This window comes from Phymastichus coffea, unplaced genomic scaffold (assembly GCF_024137745.1).
Source record: "Phymastichus coffea isolate CEN01 unplaced genomic scaffold, Cenicafe_Pcof_1.1 PCOF00072, whole genome shotgun sequence".
NCBI classification, from domain to species: Eukaryota; Metazoa; Arthropoda; class Insecta; order Hymenoptera; family Eulophidae; genus Phymastichus; species Phymastichus coffea.
The window spans coordinates 1264080-1281984 of record NW_026706883.1 but is presented as its reverse complement, the minus strand read 5'-3'; the positions used below and the strand labels follow the sequence as shown (position 1 = coordinate 1281984).

At 41.9% G+C, this 17905-nt stretch overlaps 1 protein-coding gene across 9 annotated transcripts in view; it reads right to left on the bottom strand.

Annotated features, from left to right (window-relative positions):
- LOC131668048 (protein phosphatase PP2A 55 kDa regulatory subunit) overlaps window positions 1–17905 on the bottom strand; it is a 36636-nt gene that overhangs the window by 10491 nt on the left and 8240 nt on the right. For 4 of the 9 annotated variants that reach the window (XM_058941878.1, XM_058941879.1, XM_058941881.1 and 1 more), the window contains one exon: window positions 11108–11451. In XM_058941878.1, the coding sequence (XP_058797861.1) occupies window positions 11108–11192 (85 nt within the window). In that variant the 5' untranslated portion in view covers window positions 11193–11451. Of the gene's footprint in view, window positions 1–631; window positions 1832–1856; window positions 2063–7313; window positions 7628–11107; window positions 11452–17905 lie in introns of those variants that run through there. The other 5 variants (XM_058941877.1, XM_058941876.1, XM_058941874.1 and 2 more) reach the window with 5 other exon arrangements.

The following is a 17905-nucleotide window of genomic DNA, read 5'->3' as shown; positions in this document are numbered from 1 at the left end:
CAGTAAGCTAACCAGTGGACCTAAGTTTGCAAAGTTCAAATTTGCCGCGCGAGTTCACTTGGAAGTTTGGGCTGCAGTGACTAAACTCAAGAAAGAATTAAAGTTTCGCCGGAACGACGTGCAGTAGACGCTTCTCTCGCGAGATCTCCTCGTAGCAACATTCGTAATCACAATGCGTAAACTTGCAAGCATTGTAATTCGCTCGAGCACAGTGGATTCTGCTTTACCGTGTCGATTTACTCCAAAATAGAATTTAGAGAGTACGCATTGGTCATTAGCAGTGTTATTGCTTATTATTTCGCACGGTGGTGCTTTTAAGTGAAATAACTAACTCTATATTCATTGAAATTGTAATTCAAAAAACAATTGAAAATTTCAAAGCTCTGATCAATTGCTTTGGCCACGCACGTGCACACGTATACGCTCATACAGCGATTATGTAATTCTATGACAATGGCCGTCCGACAGTTACATCAATTGTGAATCTCAATTCCAATAAAACGCCTCCCCGTACGCACGCACATGCAGAGGCGTAGTATGACGAGGACAGAAAGGCAAGAAAAAAAAAACTGCTAATGCCAATCGTATAAAGAAACATCAAAGGCGCAAAGTGGGCAATGAATTATTGTACCTAAAAGCTCAGCTAGCTTCTCGTGCAACTCCTCGAGAGATGAGAATAGCTGGCCGTCCACCTTCCATGCGAAACTTGTACGCTTGGTCCTCGAGGACACGTCGCTCGGTGAGACGTCCATCGTTTCGTAGCAGTCGTTTTTACGATTGTCTTGATTCGCACTATTAAGCGAGATGATCAATCGGGTCATGGCATTGCCTTTACGAGCGCGGGCGCGAAATATTTGAGTTAGCCGATAATCGAAGAGTGCCGAATTTCCTTCGTAACTATTAGACGATCATATTTCATTTTTCTAAATCGACAAAGCCAAATTCAACATCCATTGTACACGCAACCATTAGTTTTCCCTGTATCACCCAGCGAAATAGCGTACGGCTGATATTGCCGCGACATCAACGTATTTTAAACGCGACTCAACGGAATAAATCGCGCGCACTTTTTCGATGTCAAGCGTAACCCAAGTATATTGGGAACATTGCTTTGGCGAGTGCGCGAGAATAATCGGAAACTAATTCCCCGAGCTCCTTACGACCCACCTCATCTCCCCGAAACTTTGACTTACGACTCTAACTATAACTATTCAATATGCAACAACGCCGAATTTAAAATAACCATCCGTTTGCGCAAAAAAAAGAGAAGAAAAATTTATCATTTTGCATGAATACTCTCGCGTCTCTCCCTCTCTCTCCCTCTCTTTACGTGCACTGATTTATTTTCGTACCAGTCGAGCAGCTCACCCTCTTTCGATCGGTTATTTTTATTTATTATTGACCCTCATCGCTCGAGTCGTGAATATGTTAAGCTGCAAACGCGCTGCGAACAATTGAATAACAAAGGGCAAATTGAATAATAAAGCGTGAGCGTACGTGGAGCTCGTTTTCCCTCTTTCGCGTGGCATTCAATTCCATCAATTCAGCAGCCCACCTATCGAATTATTCAGCGCGTAGGATATTCGACAATAGCCGGCGCAATAGCCACGCAGAAAGTTACACTCGCGCACGGCGCTCGCATTATTAGCTGGGATCATTGATCGAGCGCGACGGAATGAGGAAAATATCGCTGAGAAATGCGCACAACCCATTATCGATCGACGAGCCTACGCGCGTCCGTCGGCGCGATCAAGGCGATGAGAAATCAACGCGTCGCGCGAGACACGAGCTCGCAACGACAAAGTCAGTCGGCCGCGCGAAGGAGAGCTCTCGTGCGCTCGCGATCGTGAACATACCTGGCGAAGCAAAAAAAGAAAATAGGAGAGGACGCCTCGAGCGCAGGTCGAGAAATGCGGGTGCAGCGTTCACATGTTGCTTCGCCAGCGCCAAGCCACAGCAAAGGTCGCACGAAGTGAACTCGTCATTGCGGCTTGCGAAGGACCGACGCGAGAGACGATCGCAACCGCGGCCCCACGAGCCTTAAGGAAAACAAAGCTGCGACTGGGCGCGCTGCACGCCGACGGCGCTCACTCCGACTGCCTAGGCTGCTCCGAAGGCGCGCGTGCGCGCGCGCAAGCTCACATTTTCCAGAGCCGCCCGTACGTACGCGCGTTTCACTTCGTCCAGGATCACCCAGGTGTGTCGGGGCTTTCCTTGCGCATACACGCGCGACCGTGCGCCCCGTGCACGGCCAGCCAGCCGAACTGCTCCTTCGCCGTTCGCATGTGCGCGGTATATCGATCGTCATCGTGAAAATGCGTCAGAATTGCTGGACCATACCCCCCCCCCCCCCGGCCCCCATGTCGCTCGCTATTAGTCGCTGATGTGCACCCTGGGGTTAGCTAATGCGTCACACGCGATAGATACACGCGTCGATGCTGCCACGCTTCGCGGGAATAGATGGATCCGGGCGCTTCATCGCTCCACTTTGCGAGTACGCGATTTTCAGCTTGCCGAGGCCGACGATTTCTCATCGCCTTCATCGCGAAAGTCTTGTTTTCCCTTGTTCGTCAACGACGATCTCCTCAAAATGCTGCTTTTTAGGCTGCATAAATATAAGATAGCTTTAATAAAAAAGATGAATCCCGGATGACGGAGTATTGATTTCTCGACTCGTAAGGAAGAACACTTCATCGTCGAGGCCTTTACTATCGAGTCACGCAACGAAATTAGATGCGCTGAAAGGAATGCTCGATTGAGAGGAAAAGGAAAAATCAGGGATAGGTTTTTGTTGGTTATCGGAGGACGGCATCCGCTGACGCTCGATTAGCACAATTTTTTGTTTCCTAGGAGATGTAATGACTCAACGTGAAAAAAATGAAATGGTACGAATATCCGACCAAAAAACAGCTACACAGGATGATATAAAATATAAAAACCGGAATATTAAATATAATATAGCTACACATTTTATTCCCCTCCTGCAGGATGGAAGTATAGGCCATACAGGCGCGCGCGCGCGAAAATAAATGTATGTAGATTAAGGGAAAAGGAAATTGAGCTTTGTTTCGCGATGATCGAGGAGGCTGCATGCACGAATAAGCAATAGCAACAAGGGAATAATAAGATACAATTCCTTTTTAATGTACGATGAAATGCTGGATATTTTCTCCAAAACGCATTTTAGGACGATGCTGCCCATTAGTCGTGCGTGCACAAAGATTTTTCGGGTGCCATTAGTACGTACTCGCGTTTAGATCGGTGTGTCGTCACTCGGGATTCGCAGGTACATTTCGTCAATTGGGTAGCGAATGGGAATCTACAAGAATGTTTTCGTACTTGATGCGGTTCAAACATGTTATACTTTGGTTGCTCTGTACGTGACAGGCTTTGCGGTCAAATTTTCGAATTTCCGAAGCGCTAAGCAGGTCAAATTTCTCTAAAAATACGCGCGCTAACGTCAAAGAAGTTATCGATTAACTCTTCAATGTTTCTATGACGCCGAAGATTAGATAGCGATATGCGTGTTCACAGGTTGACTGAAACCCTTTTCATTTTTCATTCCGTATCAAGCCTGCGCGTTTATGCATCAACGTCATCATCCTTCGTTTCGTTTTATATTTCAATTTACCCTGGAGTATATTTGAAGCTCAACGTCTTCATTGAAAAACTACGTTTTTTTGGCGCTGCACTGAGTCGCGAACTTTTCCAAGCTTGCATCCGGTTGACATTAATTATCACAGTAATCGGAGATATGACCAACAGCTCTGTGATAAAAGTTTTACGTGCTTCCAAGTTGAGGCAAATCATCGTTCAACGTCGATCATCGAGATTGACGCGTTAATCTCAATGTAGCGTTCGAGCATGGTTTTTTACAACACTTTTAGAACTTCGCGACAAAAGACGCGCAAATGGATGAGTCGACCGCGTGTACTAGATTCTCTGAAGCTCTTTGCCATTTTGCTTGTAAGGAAGTTTGCGGGCTTTGTTCTTTGTTTAAGCGCACCACATTTCTCATTTATGGGGGATCCAAGTGAAAGAAGATGCTCTTTTCATTCAAAAATACATTGCTAAATGACTATTCAACGTTATTACAGCTAATTTAATAATAAATAGAAAAAATTGCAGAGAAGCATAAAATCACAAATGATATAACTATTATATAATATTAATCTTAATTTCCCATAACGCAATACTGACAAAATAAGCATAATTATAACAAATTTATAGCTACAATTATCTTTTCTCATTGATCACTAATTTTTTTAGTTAACATTATCCCTTGTTTATATTTTCAATGTGTTTCTAACATAATTTTTTAAAGCGATTGATTCATCAAATAATTGATTGAGCTCGGATTCCAGTGGCATTATTCATATGATTTTCAAGATTTTGAAAAGTATCGTAAGAAAATATAGGTAAATTTTTATTTAATCTTTTGTCTTGAAACGAGCATACTTATTTAGGTTTTTTAGAAAAATCTCGACTGACGTTTGCATCAAATTTGCTCGTTCCCTAATGCTGTCACGTTTTCTTTCACTTCTAAAAAAAATGAAAACAAGAATTAATGGAAACACATAAGCAGGCGAGCTATCGACTCGAACACGGAACAACTAACAACTAATTCCAACTAACAACTCGTCCGTTCCTACCCAACAGCAAACAAGAAAAAACGCCAGACTTGTCTGAAAGAAATCAGGCATGACTTGTCTCGATGAAGACAGGTACGCGTAGGTCACGTTTCAGGTATGTCGAGGAAGAAAACCAGTAAAATAGCCCTCTTACGAATAGACAGGGTATTGCGTGAGCGTTTGCAAAACGCACTCAAATCAATCAGATCGCGCCGTGCTGACGCAATGAATAAGAGCCATAGTCAGCACGCGACAACCCCCTCGCATGTGACGACACACCTTATCTCTCTTTTTGGCCTCTTCGCTGTGCCATGACTTGCGGGCTTCCGACTCTTTTTTTTTCTTTGTTTTTTCTTTTTCTGTGTTTCGTTGAGCCATCGTCGTGCTTCTTTCAATTGGCTCGACAGCGACAGAAGGGTTTCGTTGGCAAGCTCTAGTAGTCTTTAAAAGTTGTTCCTCATCACTCAAGCGCCATACGTTTATGTAAATCGCCGCTTGCCTTGCAGATAAAGCTCTATTGCGTTCGAAAAACCATTACTCCGAATGATAATTTTTTTTTGTCGCGATCGTTCGAATTCAATTCATATGGCGAAAAACGGAAACGAGTCAATTTCTAAAATTGAATCAATTACGCGCGCGAGCTCGCGGAATTTCCGGTATCAAAGTAATGCCTCGAGCACTTTGTCTACTGACTATTAAAGAAAGTGAGCTCGCGCCAGAGGAACTCCGAGTGTTGCGCGAAGCATGACAATTATTATTAGTCAAACTGCTGGCCGCGCCCGATCATTGCTTTCGCTCGCGTATCAATGCTCAAAGGACAGCAGTTGCTGCGATGCTGTCGTAGACTATCCGTAATTTCGTTCCAAAATGTGCACCGCTCGCTGCTTAATTCATAGCGAACAATCACTTAAGAATATTTGTGCATCGTACAAATAGTTTATGGTTTTTTGTAAAATTGATTTCTGTTTTTCTTCAATTTTTAATATGCAATAATGTCATGAAATAAAACATTAATCGTTTAAAGAAAATTGACACTTGAATAATTATATATCTACGCATTTTCTCTCTATCAAAAACATGAAAGAAAAGTCCCAATAATCCTCAGCGAGTAACAACGACGAAGACAATGAAAAAAAACATGTAAAAAAATCCATATAAGCGATTTCCACAGTAGCTGCATAAAAAAAAAGAAATCACAAGTCATATTAAGGACAAGCGCGCGCATGTGCGCCGCAGCGAGAGAGAGAGAGAGAGAGAGAGAGAGAGAGAGAGAGAGAGGAGGAGGCGAGAAATTGAGCGGCTACGCCTTCCGAACAAAAAAAGCACGTGTGCACGTGTCGAGCTATTCGCTCGTATTAGAGAGCATTTGCTAATGCCATTTGCGCTCGGATAGTGTCTGTAACTTTTTTGATATGGCAGCGCTCCGCGCGATATGTTTGCCTGGCGCTCATCACGTGTATAATACCGTCGACTTTGCGAGTCTTCTCTTCGTCGGAATTGATCTTTTGCCGGGTCGACGAGTGCGATTTTTCTTTGTGCGAGACTGTTCTGAGAAACAAACACGCATAAAATGACTCGCTGATCGTCTGGCATCGCGCCCGATATTATCTCAAAGTGTGTACTTTCATTTCTAGAACGCTCCCGTGGACTAAACAAAATCCTGAATTATTTATCGTTTTTCCGCAAAGGCATGTGATTGTTGAATTATTCAATCTTTCCACGGCTTTCCCTTTCATGCCACTTCTCTTCTACAGATCGAATAATAATTCATTCTGATGGCCCGGCACAGGAAAATGTATTTCACTCGAGCAAAGAGAATAAAATCAATCGCGCATAAAGTTCACGCAATTCACTTACATTCGACGATTACTGACTGTAAAATTGTCCTCACGGATAATAGCTTGTTCATTAGCGTAGCAATTGTTATGCGTTTTTTGCGATTTCGACGTGCCAGACAGCTGCCGCGGCGCGAGAAAATCCAGTCAAAGAAAATAAAGATAACGCGGTAACACACACACATATATACATATATATATATACACACACACACAACCGTAGCGGAGCTTTCAACTTAATTTGATTGAAAGTAGTGCTTACGTTCTTTTTTCTAGTTTCGACGAGGTAAAATGAAGCTAAACGGAATTGAAATAAGAAATACACATCAAGTGCTCTTTTTCAATTGCAATATAATGCATTATTATTAATGTCAATCATCGGGAATGTCTTTTCAAGTAAAGTCGACAAACTTTCCCTTAGGTATTGCTAATTGCTCGGTCATGCGCGCAACAATTGCTCGATATGTCGATGCCTTTCGCAGTGCCATTAATTTTGTACCGTGATAAGCGGAATTTGAATAATGGAAAAATCAATATACACAGCGCACGAGCGTCTCGAAAATTCGGGCACAACACTTGTCGAAGCCTCTAATACAGCGATCAAAGGCGCGAAATTTGCATAAACCTGCGATGAAATGCACGAATCCACGTATCAGGCTTTATCGCGCATCTTAGCCAATTAAAATATAACAGCAGTAAACAAAGAGTCATGGGCGCAGAGATCGTCGCGCGCCATCCTCGAGAAAATAAGCCGAGCAGTCGAGCAGGCCGAAATGTAAACAAAACTGAAAATGGCGACACGATCGAGAGACGAAACCATCGGCAAACGATTCCGGCAGAAACTCACGGTAATGCCTGCAGTCATCGGCATTGCCATTGATCTCGATGAAATTGTCGTCCTGCTCGTCGTTGCTGCTCGTCGAGTTGCTGCTCGCCGAGAGCAAGTGGTTGTTGTTGGTAACGGTCAGATTGCTCGGCAGGCTGGTGTGCTGGCGACGAGTCACCGCCTTGCGACGACTCCGCGAGCTCATCTCACGAGGTTACACGCACAGCGATTAACACGGATCCACGACACAACGGAGACCAAGAACCGAGGCCGACTAACTCACAATTTTATTCGCGCCAAAGGGCACGTGCCGTTGTGCTGCTTTGCCTACGTTTGTTTTGCTTTTCCCACATTCTGCTCGGCTGATCTCCAATTGACTTCTAGGGACTTTCGTGCTACACGGTTTGCTCCCACTTTCATCCAGTCATTCCAGGATATGTATATATATATCTTTCGTGAACAACTGAATGTTTTCAGACTCATCACGATTAATAATTGTAAAAATAATCATTAAACCAATTGACGCGCGGACGAGCCGTAGAAGTGGAGACGGTAAGGAGAAGGGCCGCTTCTCATCGATTTCCAGCTATTTAGCGTCTTTAATTGCAAATTAATTATTACAGCTTACGGCTCCATTACTTTAGAAATATAATGTTTTTGAGTTCTTTATATAAAAGAAAAATTTTATATCGGCTCCTAATTATCTTAGAAAGACCATTTTGGTTATAAATCAAAGATTTGTTTTATTGCTAATCGAAGCTTGTTTGTTTGAATTCTGTAGGGATAATCCTTCATTATTAAACTGTATTTAACAACTAAGCAATTTCACATTTTTGTCACTTTCTCGGTCAAAATTGATGAAAAGAATCCAAAAATAACTCAAATGATATAGATATTTCGATCCTACATAAGTTACAATCATTTTTTTACGTAAATGTGCCCTTGACAGGAGATATACAACGTCAAAGTTGTAAAAAAATTAGTTACAAGAGTCCGCACTAAATTTGTATCAAACATCTTTCAACGATGTACTAAATGGGTAAGTAGGAATGGAATTGTTAACAAATTTTTTAAAATAATGTTACTTGAATTTTTTTTTAATTTTGCAGACATGGCAACATATTGTTACTGAAAAAAAGTTTTTGATTTCGAAAAATGTTAATCCTAATGTAAAATTTATTCGGGAATCTAATTCCGTTGACCTTATTTCGATACAATAATTAGAAAAAAAGGTTATTAACAAATAACTGAAAAAAGTAACGTTTTCCGGCAATAAATTGTTTATAAAATAATGTTCCTGATATTTTAGTAAACCCAAACTATTTTTCCCCTTATCCACATGGTATTCTAAGGCCAAAGAGAAAAAAATTACGCTGTTTGCGAAAATTATAGATAATTTTTTTTTACTGGACTTCTTCAAATCTATGCTTCATGCCGAACTTTGCACTTTTTGTTGAGTTTAACTTCTGCCATATCTCTAACGCATTCAATATTCACTCTAAATAATTATTTTTGTATAGTTTAATAGTGCACAGTTTATTAGATTGACCACGCAAAATAATACGCATTAGAAAATATTACAGTAGATGGTTGAAATAACAGGTGAATAAGTTGACGAAGTTTAAGAAGAGAAAGAAGCTTCGCCGGAAAGTATTCCAAATTGCGTAAACAGCTTACACGGGGTTATCAGAATTTCGTCCCATACGGATTGAAATTCATAATATTCATTCCGTGGCAGCCCTTCCGCGGAAGCTCAATTTCAGGAGCTTTCGCCCCCGCAGTAATTCGATTTGCTTCGCGTCGCGCAATTCGCAGCACAGTTGCAGCACCTTGATGAGCAATCATTCCGTAGCGCACGCAAGTGATTTATCGACGCGTAATTGAACGATCACCCTATGGGTCAGCGTCGGCCGACTTCCCGGGGATTACGTAAAATAGTTGCAGAGCGTTTTTCTTGCATATTGGCTCGCTTAAAATAAAAATAAAAATCAATAATTGACCGTTGACAGAGCCACAATTGGATTCGTTAATGAACTCGCTATTGCTCGCTGTCCCGCCGTTCCGTCAACTACCAATTAGTGCGTTGGTTTATTACCACTAGATCACCATCGCTTGGTTTTCCATCTCTAAAAATAGATCTGTCGCTCGGCAAGTATTCGCGAAGCAACGATCAAAATACAAAGACGCCGCGTAATTCCAGGTGCGTCGACTAGACATTCGAAGTGAAGCATACAGGACTCTAGGCACGAGCGCGCGCGAGTGGTCACATCGTATACGAGTATAGTTATCGATTATGCTGCGGAAGTAGCGGCGCGATTAATGGCGTTTTCCCCTCGCACGCGCGAACGCGAATTTCATATTTTATAAGCCTGAGGAGAATAGGATTGTCGCAGTACGCTTCGTCAATGGTCTCTACAACTCGTCAGGCTCGTTATTCAAGACCCCAATGGAAAGTCGCAAATAATGAAGCCGCAGTTGGTATTGTGGAGAGGAGTTGGCAGATTGTATGTAGACAGTTCAAAAGAGCTACGGCCAAGTGGTGGACATTGCGGCTGTACTTGGTGTAAATATTAGGTGAAGGTGGTGGCAGTGGCACCTTGAAATTAAGCCATTCGGTCGAGGCGACCGTAAGGGAACGATGTTTACACGTGGAAACGCACCAGGAGGGCAGATGTATGTCAGCGTTTTGCTGGCGTTTCGTCGTATTGCATCGATTAACCCTGGCCACCACCACCATGAGCACGCTTTGTTTGATAGTGTCCTGCACACTCGTGTATGGGGGCAGTATCCGTGCTGATCTTTTCACTCGACAACGTCGCATTTCTCGTTCATTGCGATCCCAATACACGTTTCGTAAGTGTGGTCTATTATTCGAAATGGAGGTATGTTGCCGAGATACAATTGTCTTCAGCGTGCGCTCTTTTATATCCGAGCAAAAACAAGTCGAGCCATTGTCAAAGTCGTTGCATGTAATTGCATTGGCGCGTTCGATTGCAGCGCAAGTACGACACTTCGTATTGAAAGTGCATACAGTTGTGTGCTTGTTTCACGCTCTCTGATTAAATATCATTCGATTGTGCAGGGCTCTCTCTCGCTCTCTCAATCGAATGGATTATGTGGTTTACGAACGCGCTCTCCGGATTGTATCAACACGTGCGCGCGTCCAACCGAAGACTTACCGATTAAATATCGATTTTACATGACAACGACGTGAAAAGTTGTAAACGTCGAGCGTTGCACGCACTTATATATTTCGTGCGCGAGAGATAGCAACGTTACGCGATATATCCTATAATGCTACTGTTTTCTCAGACAAAACCTTGATGACACGTCTCTCTCCGCGCACATTGTATCTCTCTTTACACGCAACAGTCCTGATATTTCAGATTTTTGATTACAACTGGGGCATTGATTTTCACTTACGGGATTTGTTTACAATGCAATGGTCCTTTTTGTTCTTAATGTCTCGCACGTGACGTCAATTTTCCATCAATTGTAGAGCTGCTCTAAAAACTACTGTTCATTTTGAAGATTCTTACGAAGGTTATTCAAAGCTCCATAAAAGATTCGTTGATCAATGTCGGCCGAACGTCTAATGTTCCGACGTTTTAGAATCGATCGCCAAGTAATAGTCTTTACCGAGTAAACTCGTTATCGCCCTATACGCATCACTTGTTCGATAAAAAGAAAACTCCGTTTTAGCTGAACGAACCGACTTATTCGACTCTTCCGCAATCGAAGAGAAACGCAAATGCCTGCGCAATCGAATGATAAATCGAGCGAGAGAGGCAGAGAGGCCAAGGAAGATGACTGACCTGCACGCTTGTTGACAGCAGTATTGATCATAGAGCCGAGCCTGGTGAGGCTGGACTGCCTCATGATGCTGGCCGGACTCTTCATGGATTTGTTGGCCGGTGGTTGCTGCTGTTGCTGCTGTTGCGGCTGATGCTGCTGATGCTGCTGGCCGTTGAGATTGTTGGGCCGGCAGTCTGTTGGACTGGGGGCCCGCTGGTGCGTAGCCCCCCATAGACCCACGACCCCTGCGTGACGCGTGGTACCGCTCGCTTGGAGCCAACAGTTGACGCCCCGAAGAGCAATCTCCTCCTCCTCCTCCCACTGCTGCTTCGGCGACACACGCCGACGACAAAATCATTCACTTCTGCAAGCATGCACAGACCAATTTTTCATTATCATCGTTTTTCATTGTTTTCCTATTCTAGAAGAAAAAAACACTACTCTTTACAAAACTCAGGGTAATTTGGGTTTAATATGTAAAAACGCGTAGTTGCGCCAGTCGAGATGCTTTCATGAAGGGTGAATATTTTATTATTCAATGCAATTTACGTTGAGCTTCGCATGGCTGTATTATAAATAACGAAAGCGTCGCAACACGTGCGCGCGACAAAGTTTCGTCTTTTTGATTACATTCATGAATAAATTTGTGTATGCGTGTGTACACATACACAAATTTATTGCGCACTTCAATTACACGCAAGTAAAGTTTAATAGCTGCGCATTTTTCGAAGGTTGGCGAATTACGGAAGATCAAAAGCTTGAGCTAAAATGTCGACCTAATCAGACGAACGGAAGAACCGACACAGCGATTCGGAAATCAGCGCAGTTTTAGAAATTGTGCCACTGCGCGAATCCAATCATAAACTATGCAAGAACATCTTCGTTGTATAAAGTTCTAATAACTTGATAACGAAATGCACTTTGGCCCCGCGCATAAAAGTAAATGCAACGTTATTATATTTTCTCCGCAGCAAGTCATAATACACGCAAGAGTTTTGCTCGCGCGCACATATCCGTTGCAATTGAAAGCAATTGGCGGCATTGTGCTTGCGCCGGCGAAACTTTTCTTTTTATATCATCCAATGAGTCAAAAACATCGGTAACAGAGGAAATGGCATTATGACTCTTCTTTGCTTTTTTTACGCGAAAGTGTTATTGTACTAAGAGACTGTTTTTTTTTCATCTCGACCAAGTGGTAGCAATGAAAATTAGTCAGGCGTAAAGAGGTTCCGCATATATTGTTGCCTTTGTCGGCTAACAGAGTCGTGCGATTAAGGCAGTTTTAGATGACAATGAAAAGGGATGCCTCGAATAAACGTATGCAATTAGTTGACTTAGTTAGTATATAAAAAGCATTAATATTCTGAAGGCAGTACGCACGCACGATTTATCGCGACATTGTAAAACGCCTCACTTTCTCTCTCTCTCTCTCTCTCTCTCTCTCTCTCTCTCTCTCTCTCTCTCTCTCTCTCTCTCTCTCTCTCTCTCTTTCTCTCTCTCTCTATAAGTTTAAGCAACTGAGCGTATAATTTACAAGTCAATTCAGAGTAAGCGAGAATAGCTTGTGGTTTTCGGTCTGTTGACGTCAGTTTCGCAACATCTTTGTAATATTAATCAATGACGTATTGCAAAATTTGAAATGCACGATTGATTTAGAAAAACTGTATAATAAAAGTATATAATTTTTATCATCCACACAACATGGCTTTAACGTTATAGCGAGGACGTAAAACCAACACTGCGTCGCTAGTGAAATGCAACAGCAATGTAAATGGTTGTAACATTAACATTCAGAGTTTCCTATCTCTCTTTCTCTCACTCTCACTCTCTCTCTGTCCACATCCACCTAGACTAGCGAAGCTCATCGCTCCCTGGGCTCGCGCAATAAAGCAGACGACGAGCTTTAACCTCGGCGAGATCTCCTACGCGAAGAAACAGAGAGATATAGCAGAGTGTAAAGTGTGCGCGCGCGAGCAAGTGCAACAGGTTGCGCGAAGCTTTTCTTCGGTGCAGCCTTTCGACGAGCTCAACGACTGCCAATTATGGGACGCGCGTAGCTATAATGACGCGCGTGCTACGTGCGCATGCACATCACGCGAATTGCGCAGCGAGCATACGCGACTCGCCGCACATTACGTCGGCTTTCATTGTGTGCCGTTAATTTTAGTTCGCGTACCGGCTGCTTTATACTTACAAAGCCACCTAAAAATGCATGCGCATTGTCAAAAGACAAGGTTACAATCATTTTTGAGAGGCAATATTATGGTCAATCAAGACGTTAAACACTGAAAATTTTAAGTTTTCTTTATTGTCATGTAAAAAATATTCTATTAAAATTATTATTATAAACATTTCTTCATCATGAAATACTTGGTAAACGGTTTTATTTTCTCTTTTTTAGGTTTAAAAATCTCACGTATAAGGGCCCTAGAAAGTTCCCTTAACAGCAACACTTTATTTTTTGAAAAAATTTGGCTTACCACGCTATTCTGAAGGGTAAAGTGAATGAAAATTATTTTTCGAGGGCTCATTTTTTTTCTTTTAGATCAGTACTCCATATTTACTGAAGAATTATTCAAAATAGTCAATTTTACTATTTTTATGAGAACTGCTTCAAGTGCATCCAAAATAAATTTTAAAAGAAATTTGTAAAAGTTCTCATAATAATGGTAAAATTAATTATCTCGAAAAATTCTTCAGTTAACGTAGTGTACTGATCTAATAGAAAGATATGAACCTCTCCAAATGATTTTCGTGCACTCAAACGTTTAGAAAAGCGTGATAAAACACTTTTTTCCAAAAATGAGACGATACGATTAAAGAGATTCCACAGGGCATCTAATTGAGATTTTAGGACTTAAAAAGAAGAAAATGAACGTATTTACTGCGTACTTAAAGATGAAAACTGTACGTGATGATAACTATTAGAACGATTCTTACAACACAATTAAGAAAACTTATCCACTATTTAATACCAGCTAGACCACGTGATTAAATAATCGAGTATTGCTGATAGAGCAATGATTTCGAACGTATTATGCGGTGAATCTCTGGATACTGTTGCTCTCGAGTATCATGTGATGCAGACCAGCATAATACTAAATTTCCTCGAGTGAGACGTTCTTGTGATCTTGTAGCCTCTATTCGCACATACACACATCTAAATTTTACAATTTGGGAAAGACGCTATCTCTACTACATTCCGTGATTTAGATTCTATTTTGACAAATATCTATATATAACAGGCAGGAACTTTCACGCAACTGTCAAAAGTCTGTTTACAACTGCGAACGGAATAGTCTACATTAATAATAGAATAGTAGTACGAGAGGTAGCTGTCGGTAGAATCGACGTTTTTAAAGTCATTTTTCACGTTTATCTAATACGCCAAAGTGCCTTTTGCACATAGCGAACATATAAAAATGTTTTGGACGATTGCCCGCACGCCCAAGCATTTATTTTCTAACGCGCAGCTAATATTGTGCGGACGTAACTGAAAAGCTATATCTACGGTATGATGTGTCACTTGCGTTGTTTTAGCAACAATTAAAACATCAGGCTAAACATATCAGAGCTGAATTCACTTGTAACTCAAATTCAAATAGGTGACTTTATGAAGTTATCGTTCGTGCAAGAGGAATTTGATTTTTAATGAAATGTCTCTCTCTCTCTTTCTCTCTTTTTTGCGAAGTGTATTAGTAGGCCACGTGTCCTAGCGCACGAGAAACCGTAGAAAATCCGTCGGCTTTGTAAGACTTCCAAAACCTCGTGAGAGAACGCTTTCTATACGTTTTACGGAAATCTCACAAACTAATTGCGCGAGTTACTAGTAAACTTCTTTCCACGCCACAAATGTTTGCCTTTCGCAATTTCAATTACGCGTATACCGTCTCGCTGTTGGTCTTCTCGAATAAAAAATAAAAGTCGACAGTGTTGCGTGTCTACAACAAGAGAAAAATCATTCGTAAATTTCGGCGTCAACCTTGCGAATAAATATTTTTTTCAAGACAGAGAGTGAGAGAGAGAGAGAGACAGAGAGACAGAGAGAGAGAGAGAGAGAGAGAGGACAGAGAGAAACGATCGATAACAAAAGACAGCGAAAGCGAGTCGCTCTAAATTTAGAGGCACATTAATTTTTATACCACGTATCCTTCACATATTGTGTTCTTTGTTTGGTGACCCTTCGTCGCGTCGCGCGACACGATATTTAACTGACAATTAATACTTTGACAAAACGTTCGATACTAACTCCCGTCGATGTTGGAATGTGTGTATGTGAAATTCATGTTGTAACGCACACGAGAAGCTCGATATTTTTTTCTAAGACAGACATTTTTACACGGAATACGTTCGATTGTGCTAGTGTTATAAACAACAGCGATCTCATTAAAAGCCGCTTGAAATAGCCGTAAAAGAATCTGACAAGTGGTATCTGAAATTCGAGCATCGGTAACGTAGATTCTGGCGCTATAAGATTGTCGTGGCAAACACTTTTAGCGTTTGGATGTAATTGACGCGGAAAAAAAAAAGATATTTACCCGAGAGAAAGAGAAAGGAAAAATGCGTCTATTTACAGCACGAGTAAATGTTACCCTTTCGCGCGCGTGGGTATGTACTTAGCACTCGCGATGAGCGAGTGTCGCGAGCAGTTGCGATTTGTCGCGACGTTGCTGGCTTGGATTGTTGCATTTCAAGATTGTTCAAAGATACGCCACGTTTTTTTCCTTCTCGTTGTCGTTTGATTGTCGCGGACATCGATCGTTCGTTGGAGAAATTGAGCTTCTTCTTCTCGTAAAGTTTGCACCGTCATTGTCGAATACATTCCAACACTGCCATTTTCACTATGTCGTTTCTAGCAGAACGTTGTCTTTCTTTGACTTTTTTTCATGACTGTTATCGCGGTTATTAGTTGACGATCGAACGTCTCATTTCAATTTCCATTCGTCAGGTGAAAAATGATAAAAGCGAACAAATAGAAAGTTTTGCGCGACGTCGATCCAATGGAAATGTAAAAATAATCGAGTAAGTACGTTAGGAATAATTACAGGTGTCGTAACGAAATTTAACTAAAGTTGATAACGACAGACTGACACGCCATTTCCTTTTCAGACTTCTCCAAATAGCGCTGTCGGTTGCAAGCTTCGTTACATTTGAATGAAACGGCAATCGGCCTGCTTCAATTGTTTTTCCGAAGGAATCAAATGTTTCTCCCCTGGAAAGGACGAAACACGATGATGCCGAGAGTAGCGTCAACCTGCGCAGCCATTTTCAAGGTTACACGGACCGATCGAAAGATAATGAGAGAACCAAAAACTGAGTGGCTGATAGATCTGATGAAAATTGAATGTTTGAAAGCATCCTCGCCTGCCCCCTGCCAACAGCACTTGACGTTTATTTTTCGTCGTGCTCCTCGTATCTCGAGTATAGTTACTGAATTGACATGCGGGGCAGACGCTGAGCCGACTCGGTCAAGCTACCCAGGCGAACACCCCGAATTTGTAATTTCAAAAGTCGCTTTCGCCGGGCAGCAGAACGGCACGCACTGGGCCAAGGCGAGTGCGCGCGCCCGAAAAAAAAAACAAAAAACAAAAAAGAGATACCCGCGCAACGTACGCGCGTGAAACAGGTGGGCGAGGCACGAAACCGAAGAGCACGCGCGGATGGCTTCAGTCAAGGATGCATGAATGTACGCGCGAGGCGGCGAAGTTCGTGTACTGTGATCGCGCGAGTGGTCGTGTTTATTCATGCGAACGACGCAACGCCGAGAAATATTTCATTATCAGTCACCTTGCGCGACAGCACAACGCCGCCTACCTTCGTGATAAAAAATGTATGTCGACAAACTCTCTCTCTCTCTCTCTCTCTCTCTTTTCTTCGCGCTCTCATGGACAAATGCGTTCGGTGTCGCTTTTATTTTTCTTTCTGAAAAATGAATGACGACAATTATTCACAGGTCGTTCACTTCTCGACTCGTGCATTTCTGGCGTGCAGTCGAACGAAGAGAATTTACGTACACTTTTGGAAGGAATGCCTTTGACATAACGTGCACCATTCGCAAATCAGAGATTCTGCCGAACGACATTGTTTTTTTATGCTTAATTAAGAATTTTCCTTTCACTTTGACAAATTCGATACGACTCGGTGAGCTTAATCGGCTGACTCGAGTATTTTATTGCAATTCCACCTAATGTAAATATTCCAAGCTGGAAATAAAAATGCGCGTGAGTATTTATACGTTATTAATGAGTTATTTTCCTAGAATTCGATGTTTATCGGGTAAAGATTGAAATCATTGGAAATCTACAACGTTTCTATGTAAAGTCTACCAATTAAGTATTATAATCATTGTCAAAATTCGGAGACAAATGTTGGTAAACGTATGAATGTTAAAACAAAGAATTTTCGTCGAAATGTTCGATGGTTAAAGTACTTAATTATCACCTGTACGTACAATATCAATATTAAAATCATGTCGAACATTGAAAATCCAGCGCATAAATTACGCCGAATACAGAAATATGAGCTTTATTTTGGAAATTGTCTGTATCGGGAATCCGATGATGCATCGTACAAAAATGCAAAGCTTGCAATCGTAAGTAGTCCAGCATATTTTAATTAACCGAAACGAAAGGGGACATGACTGACGGAATAGTATAGCGTGATTTTCAAATTACGACTTTGAGTTATAAATAAGACAGTCCCTCGCGCCTGATTGATCGAAAAAAAAGAATTCCAACTATCAGTGGTCGTACAGTAGCCGAGCTTTTCATTAACGTGGAGCCTCGAACAATCGAACGGGAAGCCAAGCACGAACCAGT